The following is a 17,004-nucleotide window of genomic DNA, read 5'->3' on the forward strand; positions in this document are numbered from 1 at the left end:
TCGTGTTTTACTGTCGGCAGCCAAGTCCGGGGCCGTAATTTGGTACAAAAATAAGTGGAGTACGGATTAAGAGGATTGCTTTTTCAGCCGCATCCTTTTCAATGTTGGCGAATTCTGAATAATTTGCTCAATCATCCACGTGGTGAATGTGATGGTGCAAGTACACTCGGTGGATGTGATTTCGCGAGCGATGTACACATAATTTTGTTTCTTTTATTAGTCATTACTTCAATTACTACCATCTCGTTTATTTTCGTTCTTCTTCGCACAATACTTCGAGAGCCAAATTAAATTATTCGATATTAAAGGATTTCTTTGGTACTTCCACGCAGGAAATGCATTGCTGTTGCTTTTTAAATAAGAATTACTTTGTAACTTTTTAACGAATGACTTCGACTATTAAAAGTAAAAAAAAAACTTACTTTGTCCAACTTTGGCTGTTTCCCTTTACGTTACGGTACACTTTTCTCTTTCCACGTCTTTTGTTTAAAGTAGAAACAAAAGTTATTTTCAAACAAGGCGAAATACGCAAAGGGTATAGGAATATAAGGGTATTAAATATGAAAAATATTCAGAACACACCACCTATGAAAGATAAATTTAATTTCAATGTTAAATTTTCCTTTTCAGAACGAGTATGTCTTTGTTTATATGTTTTTAAAATAGCAATATGATAACTTGGAAGAAAGGTTTCGATTCCTTGCTATCTTTTACCAACAATCCAAACATTTTCGTTGCCTACGGCGTTCGTCTCGCGTGCAAAGCCCATTTCAGATACAACAAAAATATAATATTATCATTATAATCTAAAGCATATATGTGATTGAACATGTAGTTACAAAAAAAATATGTGATGAATATGAATAATCGAAGTCAAAAAATAAAGTGTAATCCTAGTACGTCGTATTTACACATGTTGTGCGTGCACAAAATGTTAAAATAAATTTTCCTTTATGGATATATGTTATCCGTACGACATCCACGATCGCGCCCATTATCTTTCTCGCGTTGATGTAAACTTGTTTCATTGTTGTCGCCCTGCAAATGCAGCCCTGAAGTGTTATCCAACGTTTTTCAACAAATCCCGTATTTATGCGAATATACGCGCGAAAGTGTACAACGAAACGCGATATCGCGAATGCATATGAATAAGGTCGATCAAACAACGCCACTGGCCTGTTTCGCTGGCGTATCGAAAAGTAATTTGTATACCGCACTCTAGCGAAGTATTTCAGAATATTACGCCGATTTACGCTTGCTTTGGCGCGAGCACGCAGAGTGTATTTCACCTGCAAAATCAAAAGTTTCCCGGCACGTTCAAACCTGTATCCTGTGCCGGTAGAAAAAAAAAGAAAAGCAAAAAAAAAAAAAAAACGTCAAAGTTTATTAATTAAACTCCGTACGTTGGCTTTCCTCACGGAGTTTTAACCGTCTGCGGATCGGTGTCGCTAACTTTGATCGAGATTAAAGGATACGTAAAAATGTTATGATACAATCTCGTTGTATTTTGAAAAATCTACTCTAGTCTAATCGAATTAAACTGGTGAGTTGCATCGTGAGCGTGCCAAAAGTATTCCACTCCGGAAATATTCGCGATTCGATGTTCTAACGAAGTCCAATCACGTTCTAGTAGGATACAGAACGGTTCTATCGAAGTTCGTACATGTTCTGATTTAGCTGCCGATTGTAACAAAGTCGAAGAAAGTTTGTCCTTCGGTCTGTTTGAGATCTCGAAGATAGTTATGAACGAACGTGGGAGGGGACACAAGCGAATTTTTTAACAACTCGCCGAATTCTAAGTACGAATTGCGACGCTAGTTTCGTAAACCACTATTACGTGGGAAACGCAAGTATGCAATTTGGGATACTCGTACAAGTTCCTAATTTCGGGAAACCCGTCCCACAAGACCTAAAACCCATTACTGATCAGAATGTGTTCGAATTCGCTGTAGACGAGAGTTTACGATACGATAGTAAGGCACCAAATCCTAATTAGAATTTCGAGTTCACCACGTTGTAAATAAATAAATTGGTACTGGAACGTGTGCGAGATGTCCAAACTGATCTTCGATCGTTTTAAGACAGAAAAGTTTTACAAAGGAATCGAAATGTTAAAAAAAAGTATATATAGGATCAAATTTTTCTGCTTTAATATTTTAAAAAACAAGAACGTTAGAGTCATCCCAGTTTGTGCAATCGTTCTGCACAAGAAGTAATTATCAATAGGAATTTAATGTTGCCTCATAATCGCAAACTGTATCAAATTAACGCGAACGCGTAATTTGAAAATACAACATGCAACGTGTGGCTGTTATAATTGATTTATATTAAATTTGTAGGGGTTCGTATTAGTGCCATTTCGTTCGAGGAAATCGTAAACTGTTCAGAATAGCGAAACTGGCGCGCGTCTCGTCGTTTCGGTTCATAGATAATTCATCTAATTACGCTAATTGGACGCGGCGGTAGCGGCCATTCTCCCGATTACACTGCACCATAGTTTTCGTGTGTTTATGAAAACAGTAGCGGGCTAATCGAATCACTCGAAGCATCGAGCGATGTAATTTCGCGTGCCGCTTAACAAAATGCAACAAGTGTATCGCTGACAGACGTCTGTTTCTTGTAATTTCAGGTGCGAAAACGTGGACTCGTTAGAGGCGTATGTGCACATAGACGGGAACAAGGAGAAAATTGATTCGTTTTGCGGCGAAATGCCGCCACGACCTATCATGAGCAACGGACCACGACTTTCCTTGGAATTTCACGGTGTCACGTCGTCTCGTCACTCACGGGGTTTCAAAGCGGTGTATTCGTTCACAGAAAGTGAGTACAACGTTCTATTTGAATTTAATCCAGAGGATTCTGGCCACTCGTTGTCCGAGATTATTCGATAATTACAACATCGACCGAGTTTACAGTGAACGTTGTGATTTCAAACTGAAGATTACAGTAGCTTTACAACGCGAGATTAAAAGCTATTGTCCGTAATTCCCGCTTTCAAATGACACCTTTTGTCTCGAATTCAATCGGTATATTAAACATTAATCGATTGAGGAATAATATAGAAGTAGAAATTATAATTGTGAAAGTGCAATTTTTATGTAATTTAACTTTTGGGATCGTTCGACATCTTTCTCACTTTTAAAGGAAGGAATCTTTGTTTATATAAAATTTTGAAGGAATCTTTGTTTATATAAAAATATGTTTCATTCGCGAGACGTAGGAAGCTGAAGCTTGCAATTTGTAGAATGATCATTTTCAAACTTCGAAAGACTGTCTCACTTTGGTCTCCCGATTGGACACGGAAATAAAAGAACTTATCTTTTAGATTGTTGGACTTAATAACACATTTGAAGGAGAACAAAATCAATACCGAACGCTCGAAGAATACCTTTTGTAAGTTGTGAAACTTATAATAGCACCTCAGAAACAGCAGCACAATTTCGAACGATCTTCTTTAATGGACGAGCAAATTTTGACAAATAAACATTACCGAAAGAGAATTGGAAATACTTTAAACGCATAGAAGAAGTTGACAGAAATCTACGTGGGCAACTTCAACCATGAAATTCAACGAATAATCGACCGTCGTCGATCATAGTCTTTAAACTCACCACTGAAGTACATACGTGTCTCGAAGCATCGTGTCGAGTGTTTAGTTAAGCGAAAAAGAACAAAATCTCCCATGAAATATGTAAAGCTTCGAGGCACGGGGCTCGATAAAAGTGAGAGGCAAACTTTTTCCCAGTTTAGCTCGAGATTATATTCTTACGTTTGCAATAGTTTGAGGAAGACCTCGCTACAAAACGGGTACAAAAAGTCCTCTGGGGTATAAGTACGGTGGCTCGTCGAGGACACGTTTTCGATATGCAGTAATTCCTGCTTTCACGCAAAGGAAGGGTCTTCTTTGAGCCGAGTATAGTTTCCATTTTTATTCTTATGAGAGTGCCATGAATGAAAACACGGTAATACTCAGGCAATTTTTAATTACGATATAACACGAAAGACAAAAAAGCGAAACGTGGTCACTGTTATTTCTTCAACGCAAAATAAATTTTTAATGTGTCAAAAGTTCGCAATTACCAGCTAAAAACGTAGCTATAGATTTTTTTTATTCGCGTAGTAAGAAATTCCAGGCAGTAAATTTGCTATGCAAGGATTCCAAACGTCCTTTACCCTTCCACCCATATCCGGATCGTCCCTTTCCCGACTCCTTTCCGTTCGAGTTCTAAACACTGCAATCTTCGAATGTTTTCCACCAAATGGGAGGAAAGTTTCGGCATGAAAACGCTTCCGCAGTCGGGCGGAATATTCGCAATGGACCGAACTTGTAACCCGTAGCTTAATCCCATACGATTTTGCCCCGGTGCTTTTAAATTCGACCCCATTGCGTTATCTGTCGGTGCCTTCTCGTCCCTCGCCGATTTCCCGAAGGGAGACAGAGAGTTCGGAAGAAACGAATTTGGAATTTCCGAAGGGTGTACAGTAAGGTGGTCCTTACCTACAGGGGTTAAAACTTCTATTTTTAGTTTTTCTTTTACGCACCCCCATAGATTGTAACACTTGATGAAGAAATCATTTATGTCTTTTAGAGAAATCACCTATAATTTAATTTTAACTCAAAAATTTCAAATCGTTCTGGAAAAATTATTTTCGGTTGCGGGTGTCAATTACAATCATTTTTGGTGAATACACACACTTCCGAAATCCTACCCACTTTCGAGAAAAAAATTCGAGTAAGTGCTGAAAGTTTTGGGTGAAAAAAAAAACTTTCGAATCGTCCGGGAAAAATTATTTGTAGTTTCAGGGGACACTTGCAAGCATTTTTGGTCAACAGACATACCCCCGAAATCCTACTCAGTTTCGAGAAAAAAATTCCTTACCGAAAATGTCATGTCTGACCATAGCGTCGATATGTTTCACTGAAATTTCATGCGTATCTTCAAAACGTCATAACTTCTGAACGGATTGGACGATTTTAATGTTTAAAAAAGCAAACTACGCGTATTTTGATGGAGAATATGTATAAATCGCAAAAATATTAGAAAAATTGGTTCTTGACCCCGAAAAATGAGGAAAACCCCATAAAAATGGTCCAATTTTCAAACTCCTACAATTGTGAATATATTTCAATGAAACTTTTTTCTGAAGTAGAGCTCATGGGTACCTACAAAAAAGTATTAGACAACTTTTCTGTACGGTGTCAAACAAAATTACTAAAAATGAAAAACGAATTTTTAAGAAAAATAAATGCGGCACGTGTTCCTGTTGTCTAATATCGCTGAAATTTTGCACAGAACTTTTTTTCTCCAATTGTCACAATGTGGGCTGCGTCGAAAACTAATCGAAAGTCGAAGAATAAGGACCACCCTGGCGTACGGTGGACCACGTAGCCCTGTATCTTCCCTGGGTATAAAGACAAACACACTTCGCGATCCATTTGTTCCACAGCCCGGGCATTCCAGCGTGCTAGCTGCAATCCGAACCTCGCCTACGGATGATAAACGGCCGTACGAAGAGAGACACATTGCTATCGCGATAGAATGCTCAACGGAAATTGAAATTTTGACGGGACGTAGGCACGCGGCAGAAAGGACCGGACTGCGGCAGACGCTCCGCGCGTATATAAGACCGTACGTCATGTTCCGATGTTACGTCCCGAACACGTCCTATACCAATAACTTATTCTCAATGATGCGTATCGTCTATCTTTAGTCGAGCACATCGAACCGATTTATGGCATTGACAATATTTGAATTTACTGGGTGAAGGACGGAGGGACCGAACAATGAGGCTTTCGTCCAATAGGGAAAAGTTGACTGAAACGCGTGTAATTTTCGATCGCGTTAAAATCTTTTATTATGCGAGAGAACGCGTCCGGAAAACATAGAAGACATTCGTACAATATGGGGACATGGCGTTTAACTAATCTTTGGGATTAAAAAATAAATTTTTTAATAATTTTTATTGACTTCTGTCGTTATCTCGTCTGCAATAAACATGTGTTTAAACACTGGCGTAGGTAATTGCAATTCTCAAGATTGACCAAATGGAACAAGTCAAAGGTTTTCTGTTATCGGCTGAATCAAAATAGTTAATTTTTATCTGACTTTCAAAATTTATTTTTAGATTTTCAATAGGTTGCCTGCTTAAAAAATGCTGTGTGTTTATGTACCCCAGAATGTCGAAATTGAGCTCTCGAAAATAAAAGTTACTTTTAATGATACGAGGTAATATCTGAGTCAAATACTTTTTACACCTATTAAATCACAGTATCTTATTTGGTATCGTTCCGTGGAAACTTTCTCGTCGTTTTGGAGTACGATTATTTAACGAATCCGTCCATCGCTTGATTGGACGAGCTTTACAAGATTCGAAGTTCGCTGCAGAAGAATGGAAAGCGTCGAATGGCCGCGCAGATTAAAAGTACGCAAAAACGAAGACAGCACACGTATATAGGGTGAGCCGTGAATTGGTTCCACGATATTTGCAGTACAGAGAATTTCGCAAAAAAATATTTCGAACAAACATTCAATAATTTACTGTACAAACAAATTTTTAACAAGCATCCTGCTTTGTTAAAAAAAAAAAAATTAAAACCTCGCATAAATTTGAAACATATACATTTTGTTCGTATTGTCTACATATCATGTATCATTTTAATTATCTGATTCTAAAATTACTTTTAATCCCATCTGTAGTTTCATTTTTATATAAAATTATAATTATACAATAATACGAAATAATGAAAGTCCAAAGTTCAATCTTATAAAAGAATGAAATATAGACGCAAAAATAGAGTTCATGAATTTTATTTTTTTACTATCGCATCTGCGAATCAGCGAGGCGAGGGACTCGCGAGCCACCCCGTATACGGAGACCGTGTTAATTTTAAGAGGGAAGTTCGCCATGTCGGCTCTGACGCGACTATCTTTCGCTTGCGCGAGTGTTGTTTCCCAAGTTCCGCAAAGTGAAGGAGGCGCCTATTATCGCGTAATTGAAACGCGAACAAACGGATTTGGTCCTATTCACAACGGCAGAAAAGAGAATCTGCGGCGCCGAAGTTCCTCGTTTGAGCCCGGAGTCAACCCCGTGCCCGGTCGGAGAAACGAAGCACGACTAACGATAAAAAGTTTCGCTTTAATTGCTATGGTAGGATATCCCCTGCCATCGCCCCCTCCTCGCGCGGGAACTTCAAAGCGTGGATATCGTCCGTGAAAAAGCTCGACTTCTCGTCCGACGCTCAAAGCGTTCATAACTGGATTTCGAAGTTATTTCCAAGACAGCGCGTGTCCCGTCTTTGAAATCAAAAGCCATTAAAATATCCAGCGCGACGGCGACGCGTGCCCCAAAGCGTCATTCGAGAAGTAAATTTCTCAAACGGGAACTCCCGCGTTCCCGTAAACCTGACGCCGATCCTCGCGGCCTTGACGAATTACCCCCTGAAAACTCGTTGGTTGATCATTTTTCGCGGAATCGGTTAAACTGGCCCGCGGTCTTTTCAGCAGCGACCCCACCCCGCCCGTAACCTTGTTTATTGTTTCGGTTGTAATTCCGAAATGTTAGCTGAAACACGCATTTGCGTAAAAGGCGATGTTTATCGCCCTCCCGGCCAAAAGAACGGTCGTATAAAGCTTTCCGCGAGCAAGATACACGGCCAGCCCGTTTTCGCGAATGGTATTTATAAAATATGAAAACGTCTAAAAACACATATGCGCGTTTAGCTTGTTTTGAACCACTGTTTCTTGCATACGCGAGAAAACATGTTGTGTCATTATTCGTACTAACGTTTAGTTTATATTCTGTTAATTTAATTTTCGATTTAAAACGAAACGTTTGAGTTGAATTTTTCAAACATAAAAATAATTGTAGGAACATGCCATGCCCCGTTTGCGTTTCTTTCCGAGTTGCAGCCATTCTTTGGCAGTTTACAAGTTACATTTCTAAAAAGTCACGAAATGGCTACCTTCTGTAGAATTTCTCAATATTGCAAAAATTCCAAGCGTTCCTGGTATTCGTTAGTAGCCTCGTTGAATGCCTCGACGAAGTATCTCGATCGTGGCGACGGATGTTGAATAAACAATTATTCTCAAGTGGTCCCCCCTCCCCCAGGAATAAAAATCTAGTGGATTCAAGCCTGGGGAGCGAGCAGGCCAGCTAATATGCTAGTCCACGAGAGGCGTTCGCGTATTCTCTGAAACGTTGTCTGGCAGGAGTCTATTGGGGAAACCATTTGCATACAGACGTCTTGTTTCGGCTGAATTACATTCTCTAAATCCATAAATCAAACGCGTATCTGCTAATTCCTAGCTTAAGTACATATACGTTATTTCTTCTAGCGCGTAACAAATTAATTTTGTTCCTCTCGCGAGAGTGATCGAGACTGACTCGTAGGGCGGAATATATTCTTAAAATCGACAAAGTTAAATTAGAATTAGTTATATTAGCTGATTTTGCGATACAAATTCCACTAATTCTTTATTTTTGTGTCCCCTGTCTACGATGAACGAAGATACCACGTGTTATAAAACGTTTTACAAATGTACAAGATTCAAATATCGTAAAATGACAGATTAAACATTATTACTGTCTTTTATTTATTCAGAATGTGGTCGTAGCTATGTAAACTGCAAACAGCAGTGACGAATTCATACCGAAATTAGGATACAGGAAGGAATTATTGCAGAAACGTTTATTCTGTGAGATACTAGTAATCCCATTTCCTCGAATAGAATACTGTACCGCTTCATTACTATCGTTTACAATACAAAGGACATTCGAATTTTCCGAGCCTAACGATGGAGAGTAGTGGACCGGCACGACTACCCGAATTGTCGAACACGGCGGTCTTTATTGGCTCGTTCTGGCCACAATTTAGAGTCCCAGCGAATTAAAAATAAATTTGTTCGATTTATTCTTCGATAGAAAGTACGAGTAAAATATATTGCAAATTATGCTACTATCATTTAAACTCGAGTCTTTCATTTTGACAAATTTCCGACTTTTTTTACTGGGAAAAATCCATTTCATTTTGTATACCATTTTCGCTTATATTATTTGTTTTTGCGACCGAAGATGGCCGTAATACTATGCCCAGAAGCTCTGAAAATAAAGATAAGCTTGCACGGACGAATAAAGAGTTTAATTTCATCGATGATCGAATCGACTGCAAATATATATTAACAGTGTGTAATGTGTGTTACAGTAGAACAATAATTATCGCATAAATTGCCAAATAACTCTGTCGACAATAAAGGATAAACACAAGCCCCTCAATTTATTCGAGAACGTAGAATCTTTAACGTAGGTGTAATTGAATCGAGTGTTTATTTAGTTTCGACTTTCCGTTGAAGACGTTCCTATCTATCATTCCTATTGTGAGATTCTAATCAGCAGCGAGAGACTCTGGTATTCAGTTAATATTCGATGATATATCGCATCTGGTCGTATATTCGATGTGGCAATGTAAGCTGCTTAGCGCATAATACCAGCCGTTACAATTCCCATGAGCTGGTCTAATAAAGATCATTCCTGAATGTCTACTGGGATTCTGTAGCACTGGATTGTAGGTCAGCATCCAGAATACTAAGCTACAGTGAAACACTATTTCAGCCGTTTTTGCACTTCAGATTAACGTCAAGGAGCCTCCCGCAAAAGATTCGTATTGGGTACCTGTCACGTCCGTACAAAAGAAAAAAATGTCGACACGTTCCCTGACTTTTTTAGCCAGAAGTAATATGTCTGATCTGTTATCCGCAAGGAGTTTCATGCCTATTGTTAATGCACCGGAACTTTCGCGAAATTGATTGCTCGTTGCGAAGGCATCCAAGGCGCAACGAAATCTTCCTGTACACCGCAGGATTAAGCACGCTATTCTGGGGCAACCTGAAGGACGAACTGGTTAGTTTGCCGATGTAATATAACAGCCCCTTTAAGGTCTGCAACATTTGTTGGTATACTTGAACTTTTAAAATAATAATCTACCGGTAATATCAGAAGTCGTTCCCCTGATGCAATAAAAAAAAATGTACGAGATTACGGGATTTGAGCTGCGATAGCACGAAAGTACTATCGAGAAACTAACGGTATAACTAAACCCACGTGGACATCCGTTGGGAGAAGGAATCGGGCCAGTGTTTCCGTCACCAGGGATCTTATCTAACTTATCGAGCTATAATAATATTATGATAAAGGTGCAACTTACGAAGCACTAGTGGATTGCTTGAGTTTCACGGTTCGATAGCTGAGAAGATGAGAGCAGAAAACAGTTATAAGCATGCAATCCTACAAATACAAATGAAATTGAATCTACATTAATTAATTGCATTAGGTCTTCCAGATACAGAGTATTCCTCGAAGGGTTAAGAAACGCATCCAAACAACCGACTCCTTTGACAGTAACGTAAACTACGGTGCTCGTGATAACAACGAGCTTCTTCACAACTAGTCCAACTCCGCACAATAACCTTTGAAACTATATCTCCTGTGAATCTACGTAGTAATGGATCGTTGCGTCTCTATTTCTGTGTAAATTGCGGTCATCGTTTGCTCATCAAGGTACCTAATAACGGTATTTAACATATAGTTCCGCGCACCGTAAACTTGCTCTCTAGTCGCAGAAACTAGAATGTTGGTTCAACCAACGTTGGACGCACGTTGCGGAACACGGCCTCCCCAGGCTTCGCGTTCCCTGCGAACGGGAAAATTTCTAATTAGCGTCAAGGGTTTTCATAAATTATCGTGTACACCTAAGGTGGCCGTGGCGCGACTTCTCCAAGAAATTAAACGTCTCGACGACGACCTTCTTACCGCGAAAACACTTTGATTCCAGGCGACTTTTACTCGGCGTCGCTGTAACCGATCGGGCATTTATTACCGATCGATTCGAATCGAGGACCGAGGACGTGAACGAACGCGTCTTCCCGAAATGGTTTTAGAACGCAAATCTGTACCCCCCTCTCCCTTTCCCTGGAATCGTCGAAATTGAGGCACGACGCTCCTGTGTTCTCGTCAACGGGAAACTCCATTTTACCACCTATCTGATCGACGATATATTCCGAATTCCTGTCGACGCGGACGTCGCCGTGTCGGACAGGAATGACTCATTTTCAGTGGGCGTCGACGGGGGACGAAAGTCGTCGGTATGCCGGGTTCACACCCGTTGAATCCTGAGTAGGGACGAGCCCGAATACGACGACGATGACGGCGACCGACGCCAGGACGGAATCGATGCGAAACTTTCCGAATTCGGTCCAACGAGTTTAGATACCATCGATAGCAACAGCGTGGGGGAGGGGAGAAACGGATACTCGGCGACATATTTTTCCTGACGGTTTTCGAAAACTCCTTCGAAGGACCCTGACGGATTTACGAACCCCCACGCGGACCGTTCCAAGAGTTTCGAAAACAACGGGATCCCGGCGTTCGTCGCCCGGGACCCGATACACGCGTACGTATCGATCCTCGCGCGCGCGCGCGCGTGTGCGTGGAAAAAAGTATGTGTGCGCGGGGGGCCGTGTCAAACGCTCAAAACTTGCGCCCATATCCGCGGTAACGTTTTAATGTAACCTGGCGTATTTCGCTTCCAAACTTCACCCGGAGTTCAGATGCAATATTTCCGGCGTACTCGGCGAAGTCGATACGCATCTATATACGTGTGCATCTTTACCAGTCGACCCTAATATTCGCCGCGACCGGGAATCCAGATTTCAAAGAATTTTCCATTCCGACTACTGTTTTATTATATACTAAGCTTAAAAAAAAAAAATATCGTTCCAACGTTCGAGTCAAAGACACAAAATAACCCGATAGCTGTTGAGACCCATCGCAGGTAGCTGCAAAAAGGTCGCAGCGACCGAGCATTTTTAGTACATTTATATGTATTCGAAACGTTAAACCCATATTGTTGTCTAATAGTGCTTTAATCGTCGTTCAGAAAAAACATTGTATCGATCGTGTAGTTTTTTTTTTGGCGTCGGTTGAACAATGAAAATTCAAAACGGGCATTTACGTCGTATTTTGTTGTATTACTTCCTCAAAGGAAAAAACGTATCGCAAGCTCGCAAAAAGTTATTTGCTGTGTACGATGACGAAGATAAACAACGATGAAGTTGATGAGATTGCAGAGAAGCTCGATGTATCACGTGCATGCATTGAAAAGCGTTTAAAACAACGTAGCTATATAAAGAAATTCGATGTATGGGTTCCTGCTGAGCTCAATGAAATTCACTTAACGCAACGCATTAACATCTGCGATTTGCTTATGAAACGTAACGAAAATGATCCATTTTTAAAAAGAAATAACTGAAAGATTGCTGAATAAAGTCATTTCATGCAACGAAAAAATTGTCTTTCATTTCATTAAAAAAAATCCGCAATTACTTAGTTGCCAAACCAATAATACGACGACGCGTAAAATCATTTTCGTCTTTCGCTTGCATTATCGCGCGCGCTGAGTTCGAAGCAGTAAATAAATCAGTGTGAAAATCGACGGCGGTTTTCGGGTACAAAATCATAAATGTAATCCGCGGCGAAGAATCCCGTAATCGGCTCATTGGCGTCGATCGCGGCGCGACGATTCGGACCGGTGTTTATAAAATCACATCGATTCGTCAGCAGATTAATTAATTCGCAATTATGAGTATCGACGCGCGTCGAGCGGCGATAACGAGAGGAATCGATTCGCGGTTTCGGTGTCCGTGACAGTGCAAACAGAACGCGCGTCGACGCCCTCTCCCCCCCCCCCCCTGAAAATCGGTGCCCTCGAGATCGAAACGCGTGGGAGGAAACGGGCAACGTTCGAACGGCCATTCCGCGTTCTCGCGAATTATTCGTGGCAGGAATCGCGCGAACGGCGGCGCCGGAATCGTTATCGTTGATTACAATTGCAAAGTTGGCCGGAGCAGGCGGACAGGTAGCCGTGCCCCAAGAGGAAGGAAGGAAGGAAGGAAACGAAATGCGGGTCTCGACGAGGGACTCGGTTACACACACTGCCAAACCGAGGCCCTCCCGAATCTTTTGTAATGTAGATCGCGGTGCGATTTTACGACAGTTATGCTCCTCGAAAGTGTGATAAACAGCCCGCACCTACCCCCATAGACGCGTGGGAGGAACTCGAGATGGTCGAAACTACGGGCGCCGTCTAATCGGGATTCGAAGGTGGCCGCCCTGTCGGAAAGAACATAAATTGCCAACTCGTATATACTTGAACATTCTTCAACGGCCGGGTATTATGAAAGTTCTTGCGAAACTTTATCAATTTAACGGATTCGCCACGTGTATCAGGGCAAAGGAAAAAAAAGAAAGACTGTACGGCCCCCCCGTTGACTTCCCTCTGGCTTCAATTACTCTTTTCTCGCGAATACCTTTCCCGCGTACAGGCCGATTCAGCGTTCGAACTTTCGTGCACGCGGACGATCGCTGGTGCAATGATAACAACCGTGATTGAGGTGATTATGAAAATCACTGTTACCGCGGGCAGAGCGTTTAATGCAAATAAAGACGCCGGAGTCGGTCGGAGAGTAAAGCTATTGTTCCTCCCAAGTGTTTCGAGAGGATCTTCTGCCAGGAACGATTCCAGTACCGGAGAGGTTGGAATAATGCAAATTCTTAGTGTTGTAAGGAGATGGAGTATGAGTGAATCAAGCACTTAAATTAGAATTGAACTATTCTGGTCTTCGAGGGACTCGTTGTCCCCGAGCTGTCGGGTCTAATGACGTCGTGGGCGTTTAAAAACGTCAGATTGCGCGAAGGTATCGCGAGAAGAACGGAAAAACAATGGGAGCACGGATAGGGACAGGGCAATAACATAAAAATGGCACGTGATGCGTTTCGCGCGATGGTTACGATAAATATTTTAAAGACACGGAGAAATGTCACTGTTCGTCTGGCATACCGATACAGGGGTTGGATGTTAGGGCAAAATTGACGTTCTTCCGTGTGTATGCATTTGGCCGGGTAGCTACGTGACCCGCGCGGGAAACCCGGTAGCAAAAAGAAATTTTCTCAGGAAGAGATCTTAAAAAATTGATGCCACCGCTCGTCCCGGCTTGGTTTTATCGGCGTAACGGGCTATTAAACGTGCCATTTTATTGGACCTGGCCGCGCTGCAAATACTAGACGCGGCACCGTTGTACAAATCTCGATAGCGAGACCGAGTACGTCGAAAACGGTGAACGGACTCTCATTGTGCCGCGTAAATTGTGTGTAGGGAAAGAGGCGATTGTCAAACGAAGATCGTAAATGACGTTTCTGATTTTAGATACGCGATGGAAATGCAAAGACAATATTTGCTTCCAGCCGTCCGTGGCCATTATTTACGTATCGAATTGAGAAATTTAGATTAAATAAAACATCCGCCGTTAGAAACTACCGTGCCAGTTATTGCGAAATATGCCGATATTAATTTCGAACGTTTGAAATTTTCCCATATTTTTCGATCAAAACTTTTAACGAAAAATATTTAAATCAAATAGGATTAACTTTGTTTTCCTTTCACGAAAATTTAATGAAATCAATACTTTGTATACAAAAGTCGATACTCCAAATTTATATAATTCTCTAATGAGCCATTCGTTAGTTAAAAGTCAATATTTCCACGATATTTAAAAAATTTTATAGTACCGACTGTGAATATACAGGACGTTCAACTTTGGTATTTTAGGGGATGTTGCCATTGGCATTCGGTTACTATCATAACCGGAAACAAATTTCGTAGTTATTTTTATTACGGAAAAACATGTTTTTGTAACCTGTTTTTTTACATTTACGGGTTCAGAACACGTCAAAACATCGAGATATGCGAAAACCGACGACGTCAAGTTTTAACCTACGCCAGTATTTCCTCTCTGATATATTTTTTAACTGTCGGGAGTGTAACGGAGCACCAAAAATGCCGAGAAATGCATAAAAGCGAGACGCGAAATCTCGACCGACAGCAATACTTCTTCTATGTTCTATTCTGTAACTGTCGGGAAAGTGAAACGAGCGAGACGCTAAACGACGTTTCGGATTTTAGATACGCGATGAAACGTGATGACGATATTTCTATTAAATAGTTTCTGGCCGTTATTTAGTAATTCAATGAGAAATGAAATGAATTTCTTGAATGATACATTTATACGTGAAAATATGTACTTAAAGTACATTTTTCCATTAGAGTAATCACATAATAAAGTACAAAATGGAGCGGAACAACGCTATAAAATACTAGTCGTAACTATAATAAGCACGAAATGTCGTCTTTAATGGCCGAGCAGTCGATGGTAAAACAAAACCAGTTACACGAAGGAGAACAATTTCCCTCCTAAATATCGTACTCCGCGAGAAAGGGGATAGAGCCAGTTTATGAGGCAATCGAGTACAGAGTACGGTCTCGTGAAACGAGCGAAAGAATTCCTGAATTGCAAGGTGAAACGGTCGAAAAAGCATACGCGACCCCAAAGGTTCAGCATTCCGGCAGCATTGAAACCGAGTTATTTTTCTAGTTGCAGAACGCGAATGACGTGTTCCTCTTTTTTTTTTTTTTATAATTCCACAAATGCACGGTACGCGTGCAGGACGGCATCAAAGCCCGAAACTTTATTAGCGCGGCTAGGAAGGTGCTTGGCCGCGGCGGTGGATCGTAGTCCCGTGGAAACCATGTCTGCGGCGTACAAACAACCTCCTGTAATTTCCGTAAAAATGCACAAAGCGTCGGCAAACGTGGCGATCTCGTTACTTTAAACCAACGTTCTGTCTGCGTAATCGAGGACGTAGTGTTTGTTGCTCGCAAAACAACCGGCCGCGCGGTCCCGAAAAAAAAAAAAAAGAAAAAAAGAAGCGCGGGCGGCGGCAATGCAAATAGGGTCATTTCAAAATGAAAACCCGTGGCACGGCGGTCTCGGGAATCCGAGGCGCGCAAAAACGCTGGAACATCAAAACCGTCTGGCTTCGGTGCCGGCAATATGAGAGTCTAATTTAGAACAGCGTGTTCGATGCACGCGTGACGCGCGCCACTGACGCTCGAGATCGAACGGAAACGCACGTGGCACTTAGTCAACGACGACGCAATTTGTAGCTCGCCTGTCGGTTCTTGGACGATTGATACATTCCACGGTCATTTGGTTCGACGATTCGCGTTAAAAGCGAGGCGAAACCGACGCGGGAACTCTCCACCGAATCCGTACCGATCGTCCCTATGTCTCGTCCAACGGGACGAGACAGCAAACGAAAGCAAACGATCGATGAACAAGGACAGTCTCTCGCTGGAGTGGTTTCACGCATTGTTTTAGGTTAAAATTTATATAGAAAGACGAATGATGTTCGTGAATTACGAGTAGATGATGTCTCGCAGAAAACTTTGGAAATATAGAGACAAAAGGAGCGCAAGAATAGACGTGAACAATGTGTTCGAGATTGCGATTAAAGAGTCGAAACACGCGTACGATGTATACAAAGAGCATGAAACCGAAGCAAACAAAATGGAATTCAACACGGAAAAAGAGCGACCGCCGGTGGAGAAATAGAAGCAAGTAACGGGAATTCGTGGATGGAATTTATATTGTTATTATATTTAAAGGAAATTCATCGAGCGAAAAAACGTGGGGGAAAATGAATAAGATGAATGGCATCAAAAAGACTTTGCCATTGCTTTCCCTAACACGATCGACAAAACATTAAGTAATGTTAAAATACAATTTTAAAAACATCGTGACAATCGGATTTGTCTAACCAATATAACGCTAGCAGAACGTTAACGGAATACTAAGCAGGCTTGATTCTCTTTCGTTTTCTGTTGCAAACGCAGCACTGAGCAATGATATAATTATCTTTACGGAAACGTGGTTAACCGAGAATACCTCGTCAGCCGAATTGGAATTCACTGGATACGAAGTTTACCAGTTCGATAGGAATATAAAATCCAGTAGGTTTTCACATGGAGAGGGAGTTCTACTAACCATCAGGAACTCGTTTCCAAGTATGTGCACACCGAGAAACTATGGCGGATAACGACGAACAATTATTTGG

General features: G+C 41.3%; 1 protein-coding gene and 1 long non-coding RNA gene across 3 annotated transcripts in view; one reads left to right on the top strand and one right to left on the bottom strand.

Annotated features, from left to right (window-relative positions):
- Nucleotides 1-17,004, top strand: part of Sol1 — a 556,981-nt gene that overhangs the window by 508,969 nt on the left and 31,008 nt on the right. The window contains exon 10 of the mRNA XM_076774500.1: nucleotides 2,630-2,820. Coding sequence (XP_076630615.1) covers nucleotides 2,630-2,820 — 191 coding nt within the window. The remainder of the gene's footprint in view (nucleotides 1-2,629; nucleotides 2,821-17,004) is intronic.
- LOC143346425 (uncharacterized) overlaps nucleotides 1-17,004 on the bottom strand; it is a 316,064-nt gene that overhangs the window by 176,007 nt on the left and 123,053 nt on the right. The window lies entirely within an intron of this gene.

This window comes from Colletes latitarsis, chromosome 10 (genome assembly GCF_051014445.1).
Source record: "Colletes latitarsis isolate SP2378_abdomen chromosome 10, iyColLati1, whole genome shotgun sequence".
NCBI lineage: Eukaryota > Metazoa > Arthropoda > Insecta > Hymenoptera > Colletidae > Colletes > Colletes latitarsis.